This window comes from Pagrus pagrus (assembly GCF_965226575.1).
Source record: "Pagrus pagrus genome assembly, chromosome: 5".
In the NCBI taxonomy this organism is placed as follows: domain Eukaryota; kingdom Metazoa; phylum Chordata; class Actinopteri; order Spariformes; family Sparidae; genus Pagrus; species Pagrus pagrus.
The window spans coordinates 29,552,278-29,579,823 of record NC_140189.1 but is presented as its reverse complement, the minus strand read 5'-3'; the positions used below and the strand labels follow the sequence as shown (position 1 = coordinate 29,579,823).

The 27,546-nt window shown below is 45.3% G+C and overlaps 1 protein-coding gene across 6 annotated transcripts in view; it reads right to left on the bottom strand.

Moving 5' to 3' along the window:
* The window catches only part of pcdh19 (protocadherin 19), a 56,142-nt gene extending 30,970 nt beyond the window's left edge, over positions 1-25,172 (bottom strand). For 2 of the 6 annotated variants that reach the window (XM_084352899.1, XM_084352898.1), the window contains exons 1-2: positions 21,799-25,172; positions 19,090-19,435 (exon numbers count right to left, since the gene is read on the bottom strand). In XM_084352899.1, coding sequence (XP_084209025.1) covers positions 19,090-19,435; positions 21,799-23,945 — 2,493 coding nt within the window. In that variant the 5' untranslated portion in view covers positions 23,946-25,172. The remainder of the gene's footprint in view (positions 1-19,089; positions 19,436-21,798) is intronic. The other 4 variants (XM_084352903.1, XM_084352902.1, XM_084352901.1 and 1 more) reach the window with 2 other exon arrangements.
* Between the last annotated feature and the right edge of the window lie 2,374 nt (positions 25,173-27,546).

The window sequence follows — 27,546 nt, the reverse complement described above, 5'->3', positions numbered from 1 at the left end:
CAGCGGTAAAAAGGGTGAAAGAGTGCCTGAGGCACAGCCATGGTTGTGGATGAGATTACATTTTCTATTTCTGCCTGCTAAAGGGGGGCTGCTGTGATGAATACAGAGAGTTGTTACCATTTAATATCAACTGGCTCCCCTGCAAACTCAAATTATACACAATCAATTGTGACAGAAGGGTACACGTGTGACAAATAACCTGCCACATTCTCTGCATCATTTCACTTCATCACCCATCAATTCACCCCAAAACCCAGCAGCCCATTTGGGAATCAATCATGTTATGAAAGTGAGTGATTCTGCGGAGAAAAGGGTTTTAAAAGCTTCCTGGCTCCGCCGCTGCAGCTCGTACATTTCTGCGGTCTTTTGTGATCGGACCAAAAAAAAAAAAAAAAAGAGCACGTGAATTAAATGCTATTCTGAGGTCACTCGTGTCCTTGACCACATGCGTTAAGTGTCGAGCATTGTTTGAGCAAACTAAATAACGGCTCCTCGGGAACACAATGAAACAGATACGTAAACACAACACTACTTCCTGCCCTCATTTTTCTTGCCTGTCCGTGTGAAATTGAACAAATATTTGCTCGTTCGGACCAAAACAATCGCCCCCCCGCTCTCATAAAGGGAGGAAAAGAAAAAAAAGAAAAGGGCCAAGGCTCCACCTGTGTATCGCCCCCACATAGGAAACTGCAGATCGTGCGGCTGTCTTCTTTTCTGAAACAGAGACAATAGTTCAGACCAGTCTCCATGTCACTCAGGCCTACAGGCTCCACAGAGCCACAGAGTCCAGTTAGTAGAGATGTGATTAATTATACATACATTGATAGAAACAACATTCATTATTCATGAGCTTCTCAACGTCAAAGCTATTTCCCTCCCTTTCAGCATGATGAAAAGATTTTAAATAATAGGCCCCCTCTGCAGACGTCTGCATTCCAGCGGAGTCGGCTGACGCTAAAGAGGCTTAAGTCAGAGCTGTTGTCTTACCCAGGAATCACTGCTCAGGACCAACGTGTCTCGAACTGTTGGTGGCTGTGTGGGTTCCGGGGGCCGGCGTTTTCTGTTTTGTCTTTGTCTTGAGAGACACGGCTGGCGCTTTTAAAGCCTTTCAGATGGAGCTATGGCATCCAATTAGAATGAATGGGCGTCTACGGTGTCACCGGGCGCATAAGGCCGGATAGAGTTTCGTTTAACACCTGTTCAGCTGCTCATGTCTTCACGCGCTTTCAGACTTATTCTATCTTCAAGTCAAGAGAGGAAAAAAAAAGCAAGAGTATCTCTATGAGATTACGATTCATGGTTTTTACATAGTAAAAAGGGGGGGAGGGAGGAAAAAGACTCGACTATCTGCGCCGTTTCCTTAAAGAAATCGGCTTACTTTTCTTAAAGCCCATGGAGCCTAATCAAACTCAAATAGCAGGAACTTCCCCTTTAGGCAAGTCTTGAGGGATTTTCTTTAATTTGGATGTCAGACTGAAAAGTTTTCACACTCCTCTCATCCAAAAATCCGTTAATGTGCGCATGGCGCCACATGAGAGAGGTAGGTGGTGACTTTTTTTTTTCTTTACTCCGGAAACGTCGGAAGGGTGAGCGTCTAATCCAGGTACACTTTGTGGTTTCTGCTCCGTCTGGGAATCGGCACTACAAACATGTGTTCTGAGCAGCACTAGATATTACTAGATAGCATTTTCCTCTCCTCAGTTGTGCCCTATATTAGCCAGTGTTGAGAGGGAAGGGGGGGGGGGGCAAGCTAAATGAGAGCACAAGGAATTCCCAGAGGTCTCCCCCACCTCCCCTGGGCCGGGCCTTAAAATAAACATTCAGAAACACTGCAGATTATGTAAACACGTTCCCCTTTAAATGCTTACATGAGAGCAGTGACTGAGTAAACAGCGCAACTTCGAGTCACTTTTGAAAATCAGTAAACTTAGAATTAATTTTTGATTAACTCCAATACACACGAGGACGCCAGGAAATCTCTGAATCTGCGAGAGGAGAGCCGATCGCCTCGCGCTCGACAACATGGTGGAGCGCGGTACATTTTCTCTTAGCGGGCTTTAACGATGGCTGCCAGTCGCATCGGTGTTTGCTGTAGTCTCTCTTTCTGTCTCTCTCTCTCTCTATGCCTCCCTCTCTCTTTTTCTCTCGCTCACTGTGACAAGGCATCTTTCCAGACATTTTAGTTGGATGGAGATTTGCAGCAGCTCATTACAGACTGGGAGGCTCTGTGAGCGGATGCAGTCACTCGGAGATGGATTGAGTGGGTCTGTTTATTGACATGCCTTAATCTGACACTGGGTAAAGGGAATGAGTCACCGCCTCCAGACACACTACCACATCACAGCCACTCCAGCAAATAGGGAGCCAGCGCCCAGGATACAAGTGGAACTTCATCAGCGCTCATTAATCCAACTACCTCAGGCCACTCGCTCAAACAAACCATGTTTACACTGCGCGTTGGCTGGATGGAGGGGTGATGGAGCTTTTCAAAGGGCATGTGTGCAGGTGCTCGGATCCGCAACGCACACACACACACAAACATGTGCTCCAGACTCCAGCTCATCAAAAAAAAGCCCGCCGCCCTCCTAACCCACAACCTCCCAAAACATAATATCAGTGTGCACCAGCTGCTGAATCTCAGTCGACGCACTTTGTCTCGCAAATAAGAGCCGGTGCTCAGATCAGGGGTAGACAATCGGGCTCGATGCCAAAGTACGTATCATAGAAAGGAGCTTTTTATTAAACAGATGGGCATACGAGATCTTTTAGGTTGCGTCACAACAAAGCTACTCCTATCAGTGAAGCCTAGTTAGCTTTTTGATCCTGTTTGCCGGTGCTTCAATGTGAAGCACATCTGCTGGTAATATTTAGGACGGTCTTTCGAGGCAGCTGTCAGCACCGGGATTGACAGCAGAGTATTAGCTGCTCGCACATCACCAACGCATCTGTAAATCCAGCTTGTTAACAGGACAGTGACAGGCTGCCATCAGGGCACAGGCGGAACAAAACAACAACCGACATTACGTGGTCCGATGCTACCGTTTGGCTCCCATTACGGCGCCGTTTAGCGGGAGATGCGAAACATGCGAGTCCTCTGCGTTTTACATTCGACTGTAAATTTGCTAAAAAAAATTCCAGATCGAGAAACGTGCGAAATGTGTAAGCCGGTCGCAAACAACAAGAAATCTATCTTGAGGAAATGCACACATGCAGACACGAGCAAGCAAAAAGGGAACAAACACTGCGCGGAGTCGGGAAAGGGGAGAACACCACACAAATTTACAGTAAAACACACAAGTTCCTACACAAACACGCACACATGCGGTCGCAGTGGGATAGAAAAAGTGTGAGCGGGGGGCCTGCTGTCGCCTCCGTCAGGGACTGGGAGCCTAGCAGCTTGAGAGCAGGGCGAGCGGAGAGGGGGCCAGATGCAGCGGGCTTGACCCACTCATTCGTGAGGGGGGGGGGGGTTTGTTTCGCCAGCTGAAACACACAGGGATTAGCCGCTCTGACTTCATTTAATTTAATTTGTATTAGCGCCGTCTTTGGGGGCAAACATCGTTTTTCACTGCGGGGGGATACGCGGGGTCATGGAAAACAGCAACAGACGGTGGATCTCTGCCTCCTACCCCTGCAGTGGATCCACAGGGGAAGGCAAGGCACTGTATTCCCAGACCTCAGTCACACACACACACACACACACACATAAGCACACTCGACTCGAGCAGATATCTTGTTTCCCCCTAATTATGTCTATATTATGAAGTCAAATCTATCCCATTGAAATGCATCTTAGAACCCAGCATCCACCTTTCCACAGCTTGATTTCTTGAAGTGAATACCTTGAATCCTTTTGTTCTGCCACCATAAACAACATGTAGTAATTTTCTGTGCTTATCAAAGCTCGGCTCTGCGCGCTTGTGTGTGCGCGAGTGTGTGTTTGCGTGTGCGTTACACTAAGCTGTTATCTACCAAGAACATATCTTAGGGGTGGATGTTTATCTCTGCTGATGCAGATTGGAGTCCTCTTTGTCTCAGTGCAGTGGTACATAATATTATTTGTCTTTTGTTTTGTTTTTTCCCCGCCGTTTATTTCTCCGAGGCTGATACAGTTTGATATCCTATAGCAGAGAAATCCTTTTAGTTACCGCCGGGCATCTAATGTGCTTTTACGTGTAATCTGGGAATTTAATAAATGAAAAGGAGAAGGGAAAAAAAAAATTCTCCGCACAATCGAATAATTCAACTCCCAACTGTATCCTGTGGAACATGACTTACACTTTCAAGCAGCAGAGGAGGGGAAACAACTGCAGTGAGTGAGCGAGTGCCGAACATGCCTCCTCGCAATCTACTATAGCTTTGTGAGAAAAATATGGCAGCGATCAGCCATGAAGCCTGCTGTAGCCAAAAGCCTGCGGTCATACCAAAGCGTCCTTTCTGTCTTGTGCAGGTGACACAGTCTGAGAGAGAGCTAATGTGCCGTGCACTGGGATAAGCACTTTTATTACAAAAACATCCAAAAACATAAAGAAAAGAATGTGGGAGCTGCAAAAAAAAAAAAGCATTGCTTTGTCTCCGCTAGACAGAGAGGACTGTGCTGCTGGAGCCTGCACAGACTATCAGGCGCTCACTAGCAATCGTTTTTTTTTTTTTTTTTTTTTTTTTCTCCCTCTCTCCCTCAGCCCCTATCAAAAGATGTTACTGTGTAAAATGTCAAAGAAAAAAGAGGCAAGAGAAGTAATCTCCTTCTCCTTTTTGATCGCAAGTGGAATAATTGGAACCCTCTTAGGCTCATTACATGAGTTGCCCGCCAGCCAAAAGACGGCTCCAACTGCCCCTCTTCATTCATGTTGGAGCTTTGAAAAATATCGCTTCCTCTAGTAACAACTCTTTATGAGATGCAATGACTAGAGGTCCTGGTACCTACACTAACGGATAATCCTACAATGCCTTTGAAAATATATCTTTCAGCTACCACTGTCAAACATCGATTCAGAGCACTGGGGAGGAAACGGCAACAATCTGGCTCAGTAATAACGTCATTATGCATATTGCACAGCACCCCTCACCCTCACTCTCTTTTTTTTTTTTTTTTTTTTTTTGGCAATGCTGTTCCTCTCAATTACATAAGGTATTGCATACGTGTAGCGAGTTCATTTGGGTCCCTATTACCCCAAAACCCGGTCTTCATTGTTATTACAACTGTGCTTGTAATTATTGTGACTCTAATTACTATTACTGTATTACCCAAATTAACCTTATTCTGGGTTTAGATCACCCGTGCTGATGGTAGCCAAGACATGTCTATGAAGAATGGCACCAATGTCCCTTCAGATAAATCCAGTATAATTAGCTGTGTGCCTTACAGGGCCTGTGTGATGGTAATAATTAGAGCTACTGTAGCAAAGGTCATGCAAAACAATTTAGAGAGGATGCCGGCTGCATGGGTAATAGAAAGGGAGAGGGGGGGGGGGGGGAGCGACAAGAGGGAGGAGAGAGCCGGGATGGAGGAGGAGACTCCTCTGGCTTTTTTTTTTCCCCGTCTTTCAGAGATGGAAGAAGTACGGCTGCTACTTTCACTCTGCACTCGCTTCGTTTTTTAAGCAATGCTCTCAAAAATAATAGAAATTGAAAACCCATTTTAATGGCAGGTAGACTGCCAGCTAACGCAGTTTAAATGGATCCGTGATTAGATTTGAGGAAAGTGCTACAGGGTGTATCTGTGAACTGGTATCAGCTGCAATCGATTTGCTGCCTTTGAGGTGTGATAGCTGCCCCTGCTGTTGCATCTGTTCATTAGCCGGAGTTTAATGTGTTTATGCTTTGCCCCTTAGTTATCGTTATTAATCGTGCGTGTGCGTGAGCGACAGAGAAGAGAGAGAGCGAGTGATGTGACGCTTCACCCAAGTGCACAGGTTAATGAGCAGAGTCAAAAATGTTGACACCGAGGTAAACAAGTACTCACACCGCGGCGCTTCTATTTCCACGCTCCCCCGTGTGGCTGTGCAACTCCCAGATTGCTCCTAAGATGAGAGCTCAAGGTTCGCAGCCCGGCCCCGCCAGGGATTCGCTCTGCTCCCTCACCTCGCTTCTATCACACCCTGATGAGATAAGTAACAGCCTCACCCTCAAATATAGCATCTCAAACAACACATATGCCTGTGTGTGCTAGATTGGTCCATATTCCCCGTTGCAATACTGACACCCACCCACCCCTCCCAGCTCCCAACAACACGTCATTAGCGGTGACTGATACAAACAGCCCTGACCTGGTAGCACAAACCCTTTTCTGCAGCTACTGCCGATCATCATCCGAGCCATGTAGCAGCTGCTTCAGCGTTTTGACACATTTAGCTCATTTATTAGAAACGAAGTACTTCATATTGATCAACAAATTGATTGTTCGTGTTCTAGGTTTCTGAGTGGGTTTTCCCGCCCTCTAGGCAGCTCATAGTTTGCATTGGTTTCAGTGCAGCATTGTAGATATAGTTGGACATTCTGGGAAATGGATAAGAAAGATTGATGCCACTTATACCTTGGCCAGCAGACAGTTAGCTCTGCTTAGCATCAAGGGGGAACAGCTAGGCAAAAAGCCACCAGCAGAAGCTATTAATAAACATGCTGTAGGTTGCTTGTTTTAAAGGATAAGTTCACCCAAAAACGAGAATTCAGTCATCATCGACGCACCCCTGTGCCGATGGAAGTCATGTGAAGTTCCTGTAGTCCACAAAACATTTCTGGAGCGTCACAGCATTCTCATAAACACAAATCAGTTTGGGATCTCGAGGCATCCGGAGACTTGGTTTGTGCCAGACAGGATGGGTGCATTTTATTTTTGATTTTTTTTTTTACATTTTAGAAGAATTCTCCATCTATTTCACTTGTTTAGGAGAACCTGCATCTTGCTGCGACGCTCGAGAAACTTCACCCGACTTTCCACCAGCATGGGGCGAGTAGATAATGACTGAATTTTCATGTTTGGGCGAACTTATCCTTTAATCTGTGCAAAACCCGAAGTCCACAAACAACAAGCTGAGGTTTTAATGAGAGTTATGTGCAGCGCTGCCTTGGCCGGGAGACTCCGCGTTTGGAAACTCGCAGTGACAACAACACAACACAAAAATCTCAAACCGTTCCTTTGATCAAATAAAAGGGGATTGAAACAATATCTTGTTGCTTTAATGGTCAGGTGCTACAGTGATTATTAGAGTAATGCTCGCCGCGGCATTTGGATTTCCTGCTCTCCATAGAAAATGAATAGAATCTGTCACAGCGTCCACTCTGTGTCCTCAGCACCACTGGCACTGACTGAAGATGAGTTATCTTTATTACTATCTTTATTTTATGAACATGGAAATAATATTAAATTAAGCCATCTTGCAAGTTTCTGTCATCAGTTTATTTCTAACGGATGATTTCTGATATTCCAATTGTCCGACTCCAACACAGCACAAAAAAAACAGGCTGGAGGTGCCGTTGTGTCAAACAGTTGATGAACGGTTATGTGGAAATGATTAAAGGCGACCAGTACTGCGCCCATAAACCACCGCTGGACTTCTGATTTAGCTGCTTTACTCGGTTTGACCCTGTAAACTTCCGGATGATAATCACTACGGTGGGAGCGGAGGCATGCTTTGATCCATATGCCTCTGTGGCTGCGCGGGTTTAAAAACTGTAAATTGTGATTATCATTGATCTCAGTCATCAGATGCCTAATCTCTTTGACTCATATCTACACTGGCCACATTGGGTGACGACGCGCTGTCCTCCCCCACATCTAAAGTCCCAAACAAGTGTTGAGGGAAGCAGTGATAAGCAGGTCCTTATCCTTTTAAAGACACTCCCGTAATCCAACAGTGGTGGGGAGAGGGAGGGGGCTTCAGCTTTAAGGGATTTAGTCTGGATTATAGCTAGTCCTCCAAATTAAACCAAAAGTCAGCTTTCTGCAGTTGCTCATGCAAGCTGGCGACTGGCTTGTTACCAGCGCGACTAACAAGGAAACAGTGGAGGTGTATAATTAGAAAACGCTCTCGTTCGGCCACCAGGCGAACAAACTTAGGTGATGCAGCAGCGAAACGCGACCGCCACCGAATATTCTGCCTTTCTCTCCCTTTCCACATCCCGTCTGACCTCATGTGAACACACTCAAAATGTCTTCCGTGCTGTGTACCTGACTCTCGCTGCCAACCAGCTTAGCCACAGACAAGCTCCTCAGCCAGGGCAAGGCTGCTCTGTCCCCACTGATGCTGCTTCCCACAGCAAAACAAGGCCAAATCTGGGGCTTAGAGGCTAAAATAATCATTACTGGGTAGCGAACAAATGAAAAGTCAGAACACTACTCCCATGTCTGTACTCCCCTACCACCCTTGGTATTTTGTCCGCTGTCCTATCGCACACAAACAAAAAGGGGGCAGCCACACATTAGCATTTAGGATGGAAAGCATTTTGGCCTGATGATGCTTACTGAGAGAAAAACAAAGCTAAGACTGGATATTGGAAAATACAGTTTATTCTAGGGAAATATACATTTTCGCACCAACAGTTTATGGGGAAATATGCTTATTCAGATTTAGAAGAGAATATAGATGCAACTCTGCTATCTTTGCATTAAGTTAGAATAGTAATCTTAGCTTAGCATAACAAGGAGGAAACAGCTAGCTTGGCTCTGTCCAAAGCCAAAATAAATCTGCATACCAGCACAGTTTAAAGGTGCAATATGTAAGAATTTTAGTTGAATCCTTTTAGAAATTAACTCATTCTTTTTACCAGAATGTGAAGAAATAACAGTTTTGATGTTATGATGTTGGTACATTGTGTTGCAGGGATATCTACTGAAGTTAGCATGCTAACCAGCTAGCCCAGTCCCCTCTCATCCCAAAGCTCCTGTGCTAGCGGTGTAATCAATAACACTCCTCTGGTGCTCCAAGCTCCCAGTCCAGACCACTAGATGCACGGCTAAAAGCTAAAGGTACAGTTAGCGGCAGTTAGCTGTTACTCTGGTGAAAAGCTGACCCCTCTTTGTTTGGAGTCATTTAATTCAACAGACGGTCAATTCTAATATATTGAACCTTTAAGTTCACTAATTAACACACTGAATGTTGTTTGTGACAATCCATACAGAAAATGGAGAAGCTCAATGAAAAGTCATTGATTCCCGGACGATAGATTCTGATATTGTATGGACAAGTATCAATCTCCTCATGTAACCCACAGCAAGCATTGACAAAACGATCTAAATATTCCTTCAGAAGTCGAGAACAAGCTGTCAACTGTTTCTTTTATGGGACTGTTCGATCATTTTGTAAAGCTAACTCTTCTAAGCTAGGCTTAAAACATCCCGACTCCACCAACACGAACTCCCAAACCAGCCTGCTAGCTGCATGGCTAAAAGAGCTCACTAGCTAACGGCAGCTAGTTAGCAACAGATAGCAGTTACTCTAGCGATATGCTGCCCCTATTTGTTTTGAATTTAACAGGTGGTAAATTCTTACATATTGCGTCTTTAATTTCCCAAATGTCATATTTCATGATTTTAGTTTTGATCATTCAGATTAAATTCCAGTTCATGTTTCACAGAAAAGATTTGAAATAAGTATTTTAACTAAACAGTGTGTTCATTGTCTTTCTGTGTGTACATGCATACAGCATATTGTATTCTATGTTGTAGCATTAAAAGGTCCTTTCAACCTGCGTCGATTAAACAATCCTTGAGTTAGATAAGGGCACTCAAACTGCGCTCCATGGTGGCCTTCCTGCGGTGCTAAGAAAACCTCTGTTGTTGAAGGACAAAGATTGAAGCGGTCTTCCGTTTAACAGGTAAAGATATTTGGCCTTCCCTTCTCACTCCCCATAAGACTGAACCTGGAACAGCTCTCAAACAGAGAGAGCAGGTACAGGAGAGTAATCTTGAACTAAGGAGGTTACTGGGGAAAGTACTGAACTCAGAGCTCTGACAGAGGCCAAGTGCTTTTCATTCATTAACTTGGCCGCCTATGCTGTGGTATGTCAAATGGTGGACGTGAGGAGAAAGTCAAAACTGACGTCCCATTGTGCTCCACAGCCAGACACCGACGGAGCCCCCGAATATTGTTTTCTGATGCCATAAGAGAGCACAAAGAGGCGGGCGAGGTCGTTATCAATTCCCTTGCAAGGCAATCATAACTATTATCATTAGCAGTGTTTTCATCCTCTGAGCTCAGCCCAGAGCAGATATCTAATCTTTTCCCTGACACACATTCTTGTCTTTCCAACTTGACCCGGTATCACTCGAGCAAAGAAATGGTGTCCCGCCTCCCTAGGAACCAGATAGGGGCGTAAATAACAGGCCCTTTTCTGAAAAAGCCCTAATCCCAGGAAAACAAACCTGACTGAAACGGGGCCCACCTGAATTGCTTTCAGGAAAACTAGATAATCAAAATGCAAAACAGCCTTTGATAGAAAAATGAGCCGACTTCTAACAACAAATCCCCTTCACCTAACATCAGCAAATTCTCCACCTGAACTTTTATTTGTACGCCGTGTTCGGGCTTTTTAATGTAATCACACTGCATACGGCGCTCCATCAATGAGCTGGTCTGATTTATGTCAGCCTGAATCAGACTGACTGCCTAGAGCTTTACAGACATCATGAATGAGAAAAGGAGCCACACATTGAACACATTAGGGGTCCCACCATCTCCTCAGACAGGGGGACAATGGGCAGGGGGAGCGGAGATAAAGGAGGGGGATAACAGGGGTGAAGAAATGGTTGACGCTGATCGGGGCAGAGAAAAAGGGGGAGAATGGGAGGAAAGAAAAGAAGAGGCCCAAGACACTGGCCACACAGGGCAGAGGGAACGCGAGGGCTCTGAGAGGCCTATACTCGGTCATAGCCCATTAGGCTGGCTTGGTGAAAATGCTACAGCTCATTACATGCTCTGCCTCTGTTCTGTGGATGAACAATGCACAATTACGCTACCCTGCTGCTCCTCCAGCCATACCGCTGCATGCCTCTGAGGCGGCCGATATTGCTGCTATAGTGGCTCGCCTGCCAACAGCCTCTGTTGCTCATCAAACATCCCATACATGCGCTCCCTAATGCGCATCCAGGTTTATGTCTAGAAACAAAAGGCGTTGTATGAATTTGCAGAAAATGAAAGGAGGGGAGAAACAGGAAAGGCTGCTCCGCCACCGGAGCAAACAAAACAAAGGTATAATGCAGCGTTTGTGTGTGCAATACAATGACGATCGCTCCCTTTTGTCTGCTCCTGCCTCCTTTAAGTTCTATAAAAAGGTAGACATGTGACAAAGGGATAATACTTTTGTTTACAGCTGAATTAAGTTTATCAATGTTACGATTACGCCAACATCTCACAAAAAGAAAGAGCGTGAAGTGCGAGCAGACTACCTCGAAGGCGCCGTGACAATATCTGCAATGCAGCGAATAACTAAACTCAGGATTCATCTATCCACCAGCAAATTGGTTCACTTCAAGTCTTCCTCCCTTTTTTTTTTTTTTTTTTATGCAATTATGCATGCAGTAGCTGACATTTAATCTGATGGGGGGGAAATGCTAACTAACATCCTCCTGCTCCCTCTTTGTTTTAGGCAAAAAACAGGACACTTGGAAAGGTCATTCTTCCCTGGTGTCAGAGCTGGAAAAGTTTCCGTTCACAGTGAGTATTGTTATTACGTTTCACAGGCGCCCTTCCCCCATTCCCCTGTCGTTCAAAAAAGCACAGCATCAGCACTGAGGAGAAAGCCCTGGGAAACCTAACGATGTGGCAACAAGTCTGGTAACCTGCAGTTCAACTAAGACAGGACAGTGACCCGAAAATTACTGATATCCATGAATTTTAATGAATGCCTTTTTCTCTCTGCGCATTTGGATGAAATTAGCTTTTGGCGCGCTCAAATCAAGACGGTCATTACTGGGGAATTGTCATTATTTGTTCTCACTTTGTTTACGTGCTGGAAAACATTCTGGTTGGGTTGTTGCACAACAGATCTGGAAAAGAAAAAAAGAATAATTTCCCTAAAGACTGATTGCAAGTCTCTTGTTATTCTGATCTGCAAGGAGGGACACAAATATTAAAGAGCGTCAATGTTTTTCTTTCTGTGTAAAAGCTTCTGTTTTAATATTATTCTTACGCCAGAGGAACGGAGATGGGCACATTCCTCTTGACATATACTGGAAATGACGGAGCAAAAAGTATTGTGAGCCTCCACAGCAAACAGATTTCACTCTTGGCCACAAAAAGCCTTCGGAGTTTGCATTTTTAAATATATAAGCTGACCTTTCCCATCCTATATATTAATGCAACTACAGGCGTTTTGCACACAGCCAGCAAAATCAGCATTAATGAGAGATCCCGGAGCCACTGTCATAAGTTTTTTCCTGAGACGTTATTAGTTTCCCTTCAAACCCCAACTTAGTTTTGGTTAAAAAATAAAAAAAACTGCAACACGAAAACGTTGCTAGGAAACGTGTGAAAAGGCTCTCGACGATTGCCGCGAAACGTCTGAATGAATCCGTCCTCTCGATGGTAGATTTCCACACGCTAACTGCCTCTGTGTTCGGGAGAGAGTGGAGAGTCCGAGGATTTCCATGAAAGGGAACCGAATGCGGCATATTTGTGTCAGAGAGTTTAATTTGACAAATAAGAAAAAAATAAAAAAAAACAACGCCGCAGGAAACTCATTTAAATGGGTAATTACGTGCACGCAGCATTGCTTGCAGGGCTTAACAAGGTGCGTAATGATGTCCTCCTTCCCCGGCGATAAACATCATCACAATGTCCATTTCCTTCACTCCATTTAGCCGTCTCTCATTTACGTGAGCACCCATCAACCTATGAGCCCGATGCCATTATACCCCTTTTTGCATTTAGGTACGTGTCCAATAAAAATCTTTTAACATAAATTCTTGGACCACTAAGGCCATTATGTGTCTATCTTTGGCGCCTTCCTTTTGATGTTTAATAGGTTTACAAGAAAGTTAATTCTTTCCACATGATGGGGCTTTTAGAGTAAATTAAAATATATTTTCCTTTTTCGGCGATGTTGTCTCAAACCAGGCAAAATGATCTCAAACGATTGATGACTGATTAAGCTGATTAGCACCATATGTTCTTACTTCTTTATTTTGATGTCACCGTGCACTTGTTTGTGTCTACTGATGTAGAAAGCAGCTTAAAAAATGTCTGTCGCAGCATATTTAGTCCGCTGATGTTATCGAGATGAAACGTTCGAAACCATTTGATGATTTTCATCTGGTCTGTCAAGATTTCAAGGAAACAAAGTTTGTGCAAAACTCTGAAGTTATTCTGAATCCACTATTGTTTGTCAATACCACTTTTTTTTTAAAAAAAGCATAATCTTTGGGGGGTTTTCAGCGTCTTGTGCTAACAATAGAAACCTGACATTATTGCATTCTGTAGAGGCTGAAATGGTTTGTGCAATAAAACGTCCTCCTCATCCCGATACCACATTTTACAGAGAGAAATAACATGTTTCAGGCAGAAGCAATACAGGTTGAGTACAATCATTGGCGTTCTATAAATAGATCTCTCTCCCCTCCCTGCTCCTCTCTGTCTCTCCTCGTTTTTCTAGGCCTCGCCATTTCTCTACAGCGTTCCTCCCTCTGTGTGCCAGTCACATGTGGTTAAGGACACATACAGTGAAATGTGTACATCAGACGCAATCGCTCGTGTTTTGACTCTTAAGCTCTTTGGCTGGATGCTCCGATCCCGACGAGAGGGTGGCAACCCGGCGGGCCCGGCTGCTTCTGACTGGCTGCCCGGGGTTGTTATGTCATTTCAATCGTACCTCTGCACTATCGATGGTGACATGCAGTGATGGGGCGTTGCGGGTTGGGGTCAAGGCTATAAAAACCCAACCAAGTGTAAATCTAGCGCTGGTTGTGCACGAAGTGAAAACCATCTTGTTGAGTAATGTCACTAAAATCACCCTCCAGCTTCGGCAGCTTCGCGTGTTAAACACGATGGGAGGAGCCAGCGGAGGCGGGCACCGAGCGCTTCAATGTCACGCTGCTAATTCATTTCTGACAGACAAGACTTCATTTCACCTTATAAACAGTGACACTTGAAAAGCTGAGCGTTTCTGAAGTCTCTGCCTTACAAATAACCTCTCTAAATAATTAACAGGTTCATCTGCCACTCAATCAGCGTGCATCCGAAGCTTTTGAGAGATGAAACGCTTCCTTTCTCGAATCCTTTCAAAGGAGACGACTTTAAAGAATGCAACATACACCTCCCACTCTTCCCACACATCAAAAATGAATTACAAAAAAACACTGACTTTTAAGATCAAGCAGTTATGTATCCCTTCCCTTATTGCACAATATCTGTATATCTGTTGTTGTTTCCGCCGTGATTGACAAACTGTTCAGAGTCGACTATGTTCTGTATCACCAGAGAATCTGGCTGATCCTTTTTTTTCTCCTAAAGCTCTTTGACGAGACATTGGCTCCATGCCCGTTAGCTTCTTGCATTGTATAATGAATTAAGAATAATTCAGTATCACTCAATCATTAAATTTACAAGAAAGTGTTTAGTTTATTTTCAATCAGATCATTAATCATCGTTCCCTGGGAGTAAGACGGGATCGGTTTGTATGTTTAAAATGTTATCATGATGTTCACTTTAATGTCTAGACCGCGTCTAGAGGAACCAGTATGCCGAACATGCCAGTCTGATCGACTTCTTTTCACTCCCGAGATGGCATTGAAGTCTGAATACAAAACTGACAGTCAGACAAAAATGAAATCAGGCACTGAACTTTTAGATTTTGAAAGAAGTTCCAGCCGGCATCAACATCGTGACAGCCGAGACGAGACGAGAGACACCCTCGTACTTCTACTTTCTGCTTCTCTGCTCTCCATGTTGTCCACTCCCAATTACACTTTCAGCCAGTAAGTTGACGTTCTCTACTTTCTGTCAATCAAAAGCGTGTTCGAGGCAACAAACAAAAACCTAATTCTGCCTGATGTAGTCTGTAAATGTGACGTAAAAGTGAAGCTTGAATCCTGCGCCTTCCTCTTGACTGCTAAGACAAAGCAACCTGTGAAACTGTCCACGCTGAGGAAACACAGCTATGAGCTGCAGTACATGTGCATCATTCTCATTAACACTTGAGTCGTCTAATGAAAACACTAACGCTAAAAGACCGACAACTATAAAGGAAATCTTATTAGCAACATTTATAGCAGAGCGTGTCTTAAACACCAGGGACTGATGACAATATCCAAACAACATTAAAAAGAATCGCAACAATGTTTTGATTATCGAAAAATGCCGGATTATGCCTCTCATCTCTCCGTCTCCGAGGCGGTCATAATGTTGTAAATGATAATGTCACGGCCCATATTTCAAATAAATGTGTCACTCCATAAAGAAATACTGTGTGTGCGTGTGTGTTCATCAGCATGTGTGTGGGAGGAGATTGGCAGTTTTCAACAGATGTGTAGCATGCGCTGACAGCATGACGTCTACTTTGCATGCTCAATATGACACGTTTGAATGCTCCCGTGCATACTGTCCCGATGTGAAGCGATAGCGAGGGATGCTCAGCCTCCCTGGAACCACTCCCCTGTTGTCTCCGCTGCATCGACATCCAAACGTCTTCCTTACTAACTAAGGGAGAAACGAGCAGCGGCTGGCGCGCTGAGGCACCTTTGTCAGTTGTTTTGTTTTCCATTTATATTTTTCTCATTTAGGTTCCTTTGAGTGACAAACAAAAGACCATCCACGTCTCTTTTCTCTCAGCACGTGAACCTGACACTGTGGCGCTCGATACGATTTCACTACAGCACCTTTAAGGAAACGGCGCAGGGGCCATCTGGAGGATGATTGCATCGATTACCAATTAACTTAACTTGTGAAGCGCAGTCTCCACCAACGCTGGACAATTTACACCGTGTAGTCCGACCCACGTTTTTTCTTCTTCTAATTCATTTATCACCTTTTTTCTGATTCATTTATCATCAGTGCAAAAGAAAAATCTGCAATCCCTTACCCGAATAGGGCTAATCAATAGAGTAAGATAACTTATTTTCCCGCTATGCTCATTATCTGGAATCACAGGTGTGCGAAGCCTTTCGTGCACATTACAAATTCAAAAACACATTCTAGCCAAAGGCCATTCCTTTACTGTATAATTGTCTCCCCCACCAAGTGATTCACTATAATTAAGCCATGGAAGACAGCTCTATTCTCCTGTGAGCGTTCATATTAGTGCTACCACCGGCAGGTCTAACAAACATCTCACAGCTGATGCTTTTCAAAACAATGGACAGCCATGTTCAGGGAGGTATATACCGGTACACGTTCTCACAGGGGAGAATACAATATACACAATGCAATTGCAGGTATGAGGCCTTTGGGGAGACCTGTCACTGTTATCTTGGCCAAGGCTGCTCCGTGTGTGTGTGTGTGTGTGTGTGTGTGTGTATGTGTGTGTGCCAGCGTGCTTTGTCTGATGCAGGAAGAGCTCGACTCCAGCTGCTCTGATGCAGGCAGGATGTGCGCTGCCCCACATAAACTAACAATGGAGTAGAACTTTGCATCGATCAAGAAACAGAATTTACAAACAGGCTCACATCCTCTTTGCGGCCGCTGGCGAGCCTAATCTGACCTCGCATCCACGCACTGATGCCAGTGGTCGTTCTAATCTGCACGTTCGGAGAATAAACAAACACAGGGACATCATTGCGCCCTGGTGTAAAAACAAAAAAGCTCTTCCGCTGAGGATAAATGAATCATGGATAATTATGAGGTTGCCCTCAGGATGAAAACAATTTTTTGGGGACAAAGCAGGCTGAGTAATCACAACAGTGCAGCCACTCGTGTGTCCTAGCCAGTCAATGGGATATGGGTTGAGGACTTGTAGAGTCAAGTGGTTTCAAGCCCAAGCCTGCTCATTGTAACGAAGCAATTATCAGTCATTTCACCGCTGTTTGTTTTTGCTATAAGTGAGCGTCGTAATTATACCGAAAACATTTTTTATTTAAGAGCAACATTTGTGCATACTGTAGAGCTTCTGTCTCTTGCAAATGTCACAATGGGGAGGAAGGAAAACAATGACAACTGTCGTGGCGCTGGCTGTCGGAGGGTTGAGGCGAGCTCTCGCTGCCGTTAAGTTCTCAGTCACACGCACAGACACACGTTCTCTCTTCTCAGTCCAGGGGAAATATGCAAAGACCGGGTCAAAGAGATGTTTGTCGACATCATGTGCAAGGCGGACGGCAATGGAAGCTGCATGCTAAACAGGCCCAGCCTCTGTCAAGCCGATCAACTGCCTCTAAGAAAATGAGAAAACGTGGTCGTGGGCTCGGACACCTGGCACTCAGAGTCTTTCAGCCTCGTCCACTTCTCCCCCCACCCCGTCCTTACATCTCTATCTGCCCTCCTTTGCATATGGACTCATCAAAATCAATCTCCAACCCTATTTGTCTCTCCCTCTCCACTTCGTCACGAGGAGAAACAAATAAAGGCTCTACTAATCCTGCGGCAAATGTGCTTTTATTGGACGGTAAAGCCGCAGAGACAGGATGCTGCTGGACCCTTTTTACAACATTGGTCGATTTCTTTGTGTAGCCAGGCACACATCTTTTTTTTTTTTCTTTTTTCTTTTGGCTAAGAAAAGGGGGGTGTTGACCTGCATTGCACTACCTACCAGCAAATACAATCACAGCATACGGATCACTGCGTGTGCCTGCTGAATCCCCCACCTCTGCCTCCGCTGACCAGATAACACCACAGGACAACCCCCTACAACATTCTTTCCACCTGTGTTATTCACACACACACTCGGTCAGAACCAGCTCAGACAGGCCCAGTAAATCAGCATGCCTGTAAGTAGGTCTCATTGACCCCTCAGGATCCATCGGTGCCTGGATCTCTCTGGATCATCCAGTCAATACATCAATATCCATCTTGTGTTTCTTGTTTTAAGACCCCCGCTCCCAACCCCGCACTCCACCTCCTTCTCACTGAATGTCAAGCGGAGATTGGAGTCATCAATTACAAGTGTGTGTGCGTATGTGTGTGTGTGTGTGTGTGTGTGTGTGGAGCTTATTTGCTGCTGTCTATAGGAGTGAGCAGGATACACATTCCTGTACAAACACACACAAACACAGACACAGATGCACGTTTTCTCTGTCAAGCACACACAAACATAAATGCCCCTTTTCTCCCGTGGGATCAAGGAGAAGTGGGTCATGAGGAGAAAGAGAGAGGCTGCCCAAAGAATCCAATAGACCAGTTCATACATACCAAAAATCTATAAACTAAAGATCAGCTGGTCGGCGTACACTCTGTCAGCCTCGATAGTCTTTCAAGTCAGACCTTCACTGCTCTGCTAGAGCCATGCATGGTATGTCAGGGTAATTCAGTGGCTGGCTGTGCGGAGCGGCCATGCGGGTAACACTGCAGCCAAATGGTCAACACGCGGATAAAGCGTTTAAGCAATGATTATTCTTTCTGCTAGCACCTGAAATGACGTGTAGCGGGGCTGATTAGCCGGGTCAATACATCTGGCAGGTGCTCAAACTCATGCTCTGTTTTTTTTGGGTTTTTTTTTTTGCTTTTTGCAGTAGCTCAGCACACACAAATAGAAAAGAGAAAAGAAAACAAGTGGTGCAAGAGAGGCCAAATAATCCACTTTGTCAGGCCTCCAAATTCTGCTTGGCAAAGCGCTCTCAGTCACAGGTCAGGCTCAGTGTCTCGGCCCTTTGAAATGCCTTGAAGGATTCCACTCAGATCGACTGACATAACGTCACACATGCCATTTCAAATAGCTCAGCTTTCCATCAATAAACAGACAGACATTTCACCGACACTACAGTCTGTGCTGAGATAGAATGCTAAATATCGCTAGACCTTGAGATGTGTTGAAGGGTAGTGCATTAAATGTCTACATCTCAGCTCGATCAAGGAGGCCTATTGATAACAATTAATGGAAAAGAAGTCTGACAAGGCTGACTGTAGTTTTGTGAGTGATTTGAATCATTTTTTTTAAAAACCAAGCCTCCCCTTTTCTTCTAAGAACCAGCCAAGGATTTAGGAGAGAGCACATCGAATTGTATCTCACCTCTGGCAGTGGCATGCCGTTGATGATGAGGTCTGGCTGCTGGTGGCCCTGCCCAGTGAACGGGTGCTGATAACCATGGTTGGGAGCCGCATTGCGCGAGTTCTGGTTCTCCACGTTGAGGAAGGTGCTCTCGGAGCGCCTGCAGCCCAGCGGCAGGCTCTGCTGGTGGTAGTCGAAGTAGTTGAGCGAGGAGGTGAGAGATGAGCAACTCACCACATTCATCTTGTCCGTCTCCTCGACGTCACGTGGCACCAGGCGGATGTCGTTCTTGCTCAGCTTCTTCTTCTTGCTGGACTTCTTCTGGTTGCCATATGAGTACTCCGCCACCCTGCGCAAGTAGAAGAAACTGAACAGACTCAATAAAGCAGTGTTCTGCCTTCCCCTCCCCTGTCCACACGGTCAAACAGCCCGCCCGCCATGCCAGCTAGGGCACTGTTCGACCATGGGTGCCAGACAAAGGCTCATTGCCCGTGTCCAGGGGTGGAACAGCACACTTAAGTGACTCCCCACTCCCGGCTTGCAATGGAGCTGTCATCCCTTGTTTGTTTGCATTTGCATGCTCCACAATCGACATGTCACAAACAGGCAGACGATATGCAAACATGCCAAAACCACAGAAGCAAAGCAAAGAGAACACACTGGTACTGAGCAGCACTACCGGTATATGCAATCATATTCAAAGCACACAGCCCACACTAATTCCATTTTTTCTTTCATTATCAAGCGAGCCCACTAGCAACACGGAGTGCAGGAGAACTGCAGATTCAAATTCATTTAGCTGCTCTCAGCGGCTGCTGCAAACTTGAACTGAGTATTTTGACTTTAATAAGAGCAAATGAGCAACACAGCCATGTTTTATCAAAGGATCCTCAGACTGGGGAAAATATCCATTCTTCTACAGCTTTGCAGTTTTTCCACAGGAGAGCAGATGCTATGTACTCTATAGTGATGACTAAAAACTTCACTAGGCATAGTCCATTTAATGTGTGATGTTTTTTTACCATCTGCATTACTTCAAACCCTGGAAGAGGCCGTTTTTTTTTACCTTTACAGCTGGGAACATGCGGTTTATTTTCCGTTAAAGCTCAGAAAATGAAACTGCAATATCTGGAATGTGTCTCGTCTGTTCCTGCATGTCTCTGCTCTGCTAGCCCCCACTGGCCTTTGTTCCTCACTAAAATGCAGCCCTAATCCTCTGTCGCTTCTAAAATCACACTGGTTTAGAAGCAGCGCTGTAGTTTGTCTTTTTCATTTTTCTTTTCGATTGCATCTTGAAAACAGCTCCCTCACCCCCGTCCCGCTCCCCCCTCGATTCAGAGGAAAAGAAAATGGGCGGCTGCAAAGAGTAGAAAATACTCCATCTCTTTTTCATTTATCGTTTTTCACGTCGTCTGTCTGCTCTGGGCCCCGAAACCGAAATCTGGGGAGGGGAAATCTTCAGAGTTAGGCAGGCTGGCAGAGGACAAGCAATAAATTGGAGATAACTGCTCCTCATATTCGAGGTGGCGACTGAGAAGCAGAGCACATCAGTGCTGATTAAAGCTCCCAGCAGGGAGAGTGGCTCGCACGAAGAGACTAAAGTGCTGAGAGCAGTCCTGAATTTGGGATTCGTTGTTGTCGATCACTGTTTGCTCTGTGACGGATATGTGTAACTCTCAGATACGATGCTGCAGGAGGTACCTGTTGTGATCAAGATGTCAACACACTGTGAGGGCTGAGCAAAACACAATGTGAGCAGCGTTCCTGTTAACAATCTAAAGGTCACCAGTATAACTGAGTTTACTTTTATTTTATTTCATTTTTACAAATAAGTTGAAAAGAAAAACGCATAACTCCTGATGCATTTAAGGAAACAATCAGAGCAATGTTGGTGAGTCGAGTTTTTTTTTCTTCTTGGGAATATTTTTTCTCGGCTGCACGCTTGAAAATAGCCCGAGTTAACTTGAAATTAACAGAATTATGTTTGGAGCAAAATATGATGATAGCTTCAGGTTATATTCTCAAATCCAATCTATATGTAAATTGACGGTGGTAATGTGGCACAGGGAAATCAAAGCCAGAGCTGATGATCAGATTGATGAAGAAAAACAGAATGCTCGAGATGCAAAGGCTGGAAAATAATAATCTGCTCCTTCCTTCACAGGAAACGAGGTAAACAGCTAATGACTGAGATGTGATTTAAATCTATAATCTAAACTACGTCTTCATTTCTTTTTCTTTTTTGTATTCTTGCTGCTCTGAATGTCCTCAGAAGAAGAAATCTGACTGATCCTGGAGGACTGTCCATAATCACACTAGATTAAAGCTGGTAACAGCCAATCAGCCATGGTGGACGTTAAATAATAAATGTCTGGGACTGCTATTGAGCCAGTGGGACGTTAATTGTCCGGCAACACACCCGCAAATTGAACATGACAGTTGAACCGTCATATTTATGAGTCAATTGGTTACAATGGACGGATTAAATCAATCAATCACGTTTCCTGAACAGAGAAGCAGCGGGGCCTCGGCACAATGTGTCTGAATCAGAGCTGCCTCACTTTCAAGTGTGGAGAAAAGAAATCTGCAGTCCTCACAGTCCTGGGCCTCTACATGCTGCATGACAAAAGCAATGCACGACCGCGGACACACGCTGCGCACGCTCTTTCTCACACACAAACACACACACACACACATACACATACACACACACGAGATAGTCGTCAGTACCTGCAGTTGTACGTCCGGATCTCCTTGTTATCCCTCTTGCACTTGACCGCCACAAAAATCATGGTGACGAACAGGATGGCGGCGATAGAGCCCAGAGCGATGATGAAGATGAGGGACAGGTTGACAGGTCCGATAGGCTCCTGCGCGTTCAGGTCTGGGGAGAGGTAGACCACGATGTAGGCCGAGGCGGACAGGGAGGGTTTGCCGTGGTCCCTCGCCACCACCGTGATCTCGTAGGTGGACTTGGCGTTTTCGCCGAACATCCGGGTGGAGCGCACCTCTCCGTTCACCTGGTCGATTTCAAAGAAGGCCCTGTCCCCCTCCGAGATGGTGTAGGTCAGCCGGCCGTTCTCCCCCTCGTCGTAGTCGTCCGCTTTCACCTGGGTCACCATGTAGCCCACCAGAGCGTTTCTCGGGATGGAGACCTCCGCTGTGCCATTCACCAGCGGGGGGTTCGTCATGACGGGTGTGTTGTCGTTCACGTCCAGGACAACAATACGCACCGTGGCGTTGCTCGACAGAGACGGGTTGCCATTGTCTCTGGCCAAAACTTTGAAATCAAAAGTCCTGGTGTACTCATGGTCGAATGATCTCATGGAGTAAATGCGGCCTGATGGGTTTATGCTGACGTATGTGTTTACATCCATGTGCTTAATCTCACCGGGGACTATGGAGTAGGAAACTGTGCCATTCATCCCCAGGTCCGGGTCTTCTGCTGACACTGCGAGCAGACACGAACCCGGGAGGTTGTTTTCCATCACCATCTCTTGATAGTGTGGTTTGAGGAAGTGGGGAGGGTTGTCGTTCTCATCTGTGACTTTGACTACCAGGGATTTGGTGGCGCGTAAAGGCGGGATGCCACTGTCCTCCGCCTGGATGGTCAGGTTGTATGTGTCCTTCTGCTCTCTGTCCAGCCTGCCATCAACGAGTATAGTGGAGAAGCTCTCGTATTCTTGCAGTCTGAAGGGAACGTTGCCCTGTAGCCTGCATTGCACTTTGCCGTTTGCCCCAGAATCCTTATCTGACACCCTCACCAGCGCGATGACATACCCGCGCTGCGCGTTCTCGCTAACTTCCACCATCTCTGTGTTCAGTGAGAGTAAACTGATGACAGGTGGGTTATCGTTCGTGTCCATCACGTTCACTGTGACTTTGCAGTGAGCTGGGATAGAGTTGGGACCTAAATCTTTGGCCTGCACGTCGATCTCGTATATTTGCGCCGTTTCATAATCCAAAACACCGCTGACGGTGATGATCCCGGTTCTGGGGTCAATTTTAAACGCGTCCCTCGTTTTCTCGGTGACGTAACTGTGAAACGAGTACACAACCTCTCCGTTAGTGCCCTCGTCAGGATCCGTTGCATTCAGGTCTATGACTAATGTATTGATGGGGGAATTCTCCATCACATTCACTGTGTACACCGTCTCGTCAAAAACAGGGTTGTTGTCATTAGAATCAATTACCTTGATGTTTAACTGGACCGCGCCTATCTTAGGAGGGTCTCCTCCATCTTCTGCGCTGATTTCATACGTATAGTGGGACTGGGTCTCCCTGTCTAACGATTTCTGCACGACGAGCTCAGCAATTTTGGACCCGTCCCCTCTGGTCTTGATTTCTAGTCCGAAAAGCTCATTCGGGGTGATGGAATATGACTGCACTCCAAAGATCCCCGAGTCCGGATCGCTTGCCCCCTCTAGGGGAAACCTGGTACCAGGGGAGGCATTCTCAGAAATCTCAATGTCAATGTGGCTCGTTGGGAATCTGGGTGCGTTATCGTTCAAATCCTCAATTTCAACTTTGATGACACAGATCTCCATAGAGTTTGACATCACTTCTAGGGAAATAATGCACTTTGGGTTCTGTCGACAAACTACATCCCGATCTATTTTCATTTGGGTTGTAAGGATTCCGGCTGGACTGAGTTCCACCCATCGTGGCTCTGAATTGGAAATAACCCTCAAGTACGGGGGCTGCGGTGCAATCTGAAATCCTTGCTTTAGCGCGTCCTTTGTCACATTTCCAATCACTGAGCCGGGCTTCATCTCCTCGTTTATTCCATACTTCAGGTTGATAACAGCCTCAGCCCCGACCCAAAAAAGGAGGAACACAGCGATTAGTTGTATTAATTCCATCTCCTTGGTTTGCATTGTACCTGTTGAGTTTTTTTCCTCTGCCTAATAAAGACCTCGATTTTTACGCACAAAGATTGCGCGTCAGAGAAAACAGGAACACGGCTCCAAATGAATCATCTCATTAAAGTGTCCGGAAAAAGAAGTGTATGGGGCGACGAATAGCTCGTGTGTGAGTGTGCGTAAATTATATCATGGTGTGAGAGCTGTAATTTGTAACAAGTGCCTTAGCCTATTTTACTCTTCTCAGGCAGAGCACTTCCTCCGGTCTACTGCAGCGGGCGAAACGTTGGGGACGACAGAGATGTGAAAACATGCTGAACCTTCTCACAACACTGATTTAGCCGTGTAAATCCGTGCAGCTCTCATCAAGCGGCAAACTGCTCTTACACATGACTCACGATGAACTGTCCATTTTTTTTCTTCAAGTCAATGTGGAGGGAGGCTCGGACTGCGTAAAGAGAATTCCAGTGAGCCACACACACACACACACACGCAAAAAAGAATAATGAAGTCCAGAAAAAAATTTAACACAATCTTCCGTGCAGATGAAGTGACGAGAAGTCCTGCGTTAAATTCTCCGCCTCGGTGCCAGCAGATATTCAAGACGCATTCTGGATAAACATCTTCATCAGTGTGATTTGTTACAAGCAGTGGTGAAATGTCCTCTTCGGTCGGCAGCTTATGGGCTTTCAAACTGCACACACACGCACACAGAAAGGCTCTGCAGTGACAAAATAATTCAACAGCTTCAAGTCCGGATATCTTTGCGTAAAGAAACAAGGGTGCAGTTGCAGGAATGTCTCATCACATCACTGAAGTCCCGATTACCTTTTTCTTTTATTTCCAGCAGATTGAGTCTCTCGTCCCCTCCGCAAGTCTTCAAGCTTTTTTTACTTACTAATTAATTTCCTTCCGGAGAGAGAGAGAAAAAAGAAAGAAAAGGTGGGCTGCACATATCCCGATAATTAGTCCATGCAACGCTCACAAAAATCCGATGAAAATGTAGCCGGTGAGGAGCAAAACGATGCAGGAGCCTACTGTATGTACAAAACGCATCTCATGTTGAGGCTGCAGCAGAGAAGTAGCAGCACAGGCGCCTGTATCCAGCCCGGCTGAGGCAGGGAGAGAAGAGAAAGAGAGAAGAGGGGGAAAAAAATCACCACTCGTTGCCAGTAGGCTGTCTAGTTGACTCCAACGAGCGCTCCTCTCGCTTCACTGGTGCACACTGGCGGACGCGCAGCTCCGAGCCGAGCGCTCAGTCTCAGGACCCGCAATCCCCTCAGCCAATCAGGGGTTACACGGGAGGGCTGGGAGCTGCTGGTGGGTGGGGCAAAGTACAGCAATGAAACACGGCCAACTACCTGTTCTCCTGCAGATGGACGACTCAACGGGCAATTACAGCGTACAAGTTGAGACACGAGGCTGTGTATTAGATGATCGTTAGAGGCGGTGGGATAAAACAAAAAAAAAAAAGCAGGGGGCCTGTGGGGGTCTTTGAGAGGGGGTTTGTGGGTGCTAAAGGAGGAGGGGGGGTGTGAGGGGAGATGCTATGGATAACTTTTCTCTGATTTGTCCTTGTTGCTGCAGGAGTCGCCGAGTCCACAAGTCATACTTCAACTCCTGGAGTTTATCTGTGGATCAGAATCGATCCTCTGTGACTCGTGTGAAAGTTTGGGCTACCACCTGTGTGCCAACGCGTAAAAGCGCATTCTCGCCACACATTGTAGCCACAGCCGGTGATCTATATTGGCTTTTGCAACCGTGCGCATTTTGTTACATCATTTTACCCCAACGTGGCTCTCTCTCTCTCTCTCTCTCTTGTGCAGGAGGAATTTACAACGATGGACTAACATTACAGTTTAAAGAGGAAAATCTTGCCATGAGGCGAAATCAATACGCAATAAGCCACGTTTTCTTCTTTGGATGTCACGGAGAGGAAAAAAAAAAAAGAAAACAATACCAATTACACAAAACACTGTGGCACACTTGGAGTTAAATATGTATCCTTCTCTTTTAAAATGTGTAAAATGCGTGCTGGGTAATGATTGCGTTCAGTTCATTTGAGGTTAACAGATCGACTTTTACATTAAACGCCTCTGGATAAACACGTCACCAGCAGCGCCTTTGATAATAAAGATTCAAACCCTGTTTTAAAAAAAAAGAAAAGAATAAATTGCCTTCAGTGTAATTAAATCGTTTGTGTTCGTCAGCTGCATGTTTATAAAGGTTAATAATGAGGTGGGTGGACTCTGACCTCCAGTCTGTCGCGAGTCTTCATAATAAAAGCAACAACAAATCAATTATTAGCCATTATTTCTGGGAGTCCCTCCTCGTCTGCTTGTCCGTGTAACTCAGGTTGACATCATATCGAGGCTCGTCGTGACGTGAGCGCTTCATGCCTGTCACAGATCAGCCAATAGAAAGTGAGGAAACTGCTGGAAAAGGAGGAGAGGGGGGGTGAATATAAAGTTCCTCCAGTGTCCCCCCACTCTTGTCATTCAGATAGAAGTGACACAGCCGGGCCCTCGCACACACACACACACACACACACACACACACACACTCCTCCCATGCAGCCTGCCTCTCTCTCTCTCTCTGTCTCTCTCTCTCACCAGCAGCGCGCTCAGCTCAGCCGCCATCACATCCTCGTCGAGGTTCAGGCCGATTTCAAAGTCACAAGGGTGACACCTAGCGTCCGCAGCCGCCGCTCGATGCTGTCGCTGCAGCTCCGTGTCCGTCTCACCCCCCCAGACTGTGTCACCCCAATAATAATAAATAAATAAATAAATAAATAAATAAATGAATAAAAACAACGGCGCGCCACAAGAATAACAATGAAACGCCGGCAAATCAATTTCCCTCTTCATGCCGGAATAGAAGTCGACAGTTTGACCACAATTAATATGCTGCTCAAGAGGTGAATCAGTTCCGAGCCATATCCAATCACTGCTAATCAATAATGAGTGATTGAGCTGTTTCAAGGGAAGGAGAAGAAAGGTCACTGTTGCGCAATAAGGACATATTTTTTATAATGTTTTATTTATTACAAAGACATTTTTTTCTGGATAATAAACAAACACATGGGGATCAATAGAAGCCTCGCTGGGCCAATTACAGGAAGCAGAGCTGCTCATATCCATTCACAGTCCAGGCACGTGAAGGATTTGGGGGGTATTTGCGTTACAAGAGCAAAAAGAATAATTATCCTTAAATGTTTAGAATGACTCACCACCATCATCTGAATTATAATCAGTGTTGTAAAGAAAAAAGTACCCAAGAGTCAGGCTTGTAATCAGGATACACAGAAAGGTAACTGTATTCTGAAGAAGAAGGTGTTATTAGATTACAGATACATTCAGTGAAAGTCGGGATTACTAACAGAATATTTTGTTATTATTATTTTATTTTTCCATGTCTTTATTTGTATCTGTTTGGTATTGAAGTAATGCAAAAGTAACAGGAAGTGATCAAGTTACATTACTTTTATATTGTGATACGTAGATACTGTCTGCATTTTTAAAGGAGGTAATCAGTAACTGTACTGGAATACTTTTGTCCCCAACTCTGGTCATACTCGAGTAAAAGTAAAGATAACCTGACATTACTACGTTGGTAA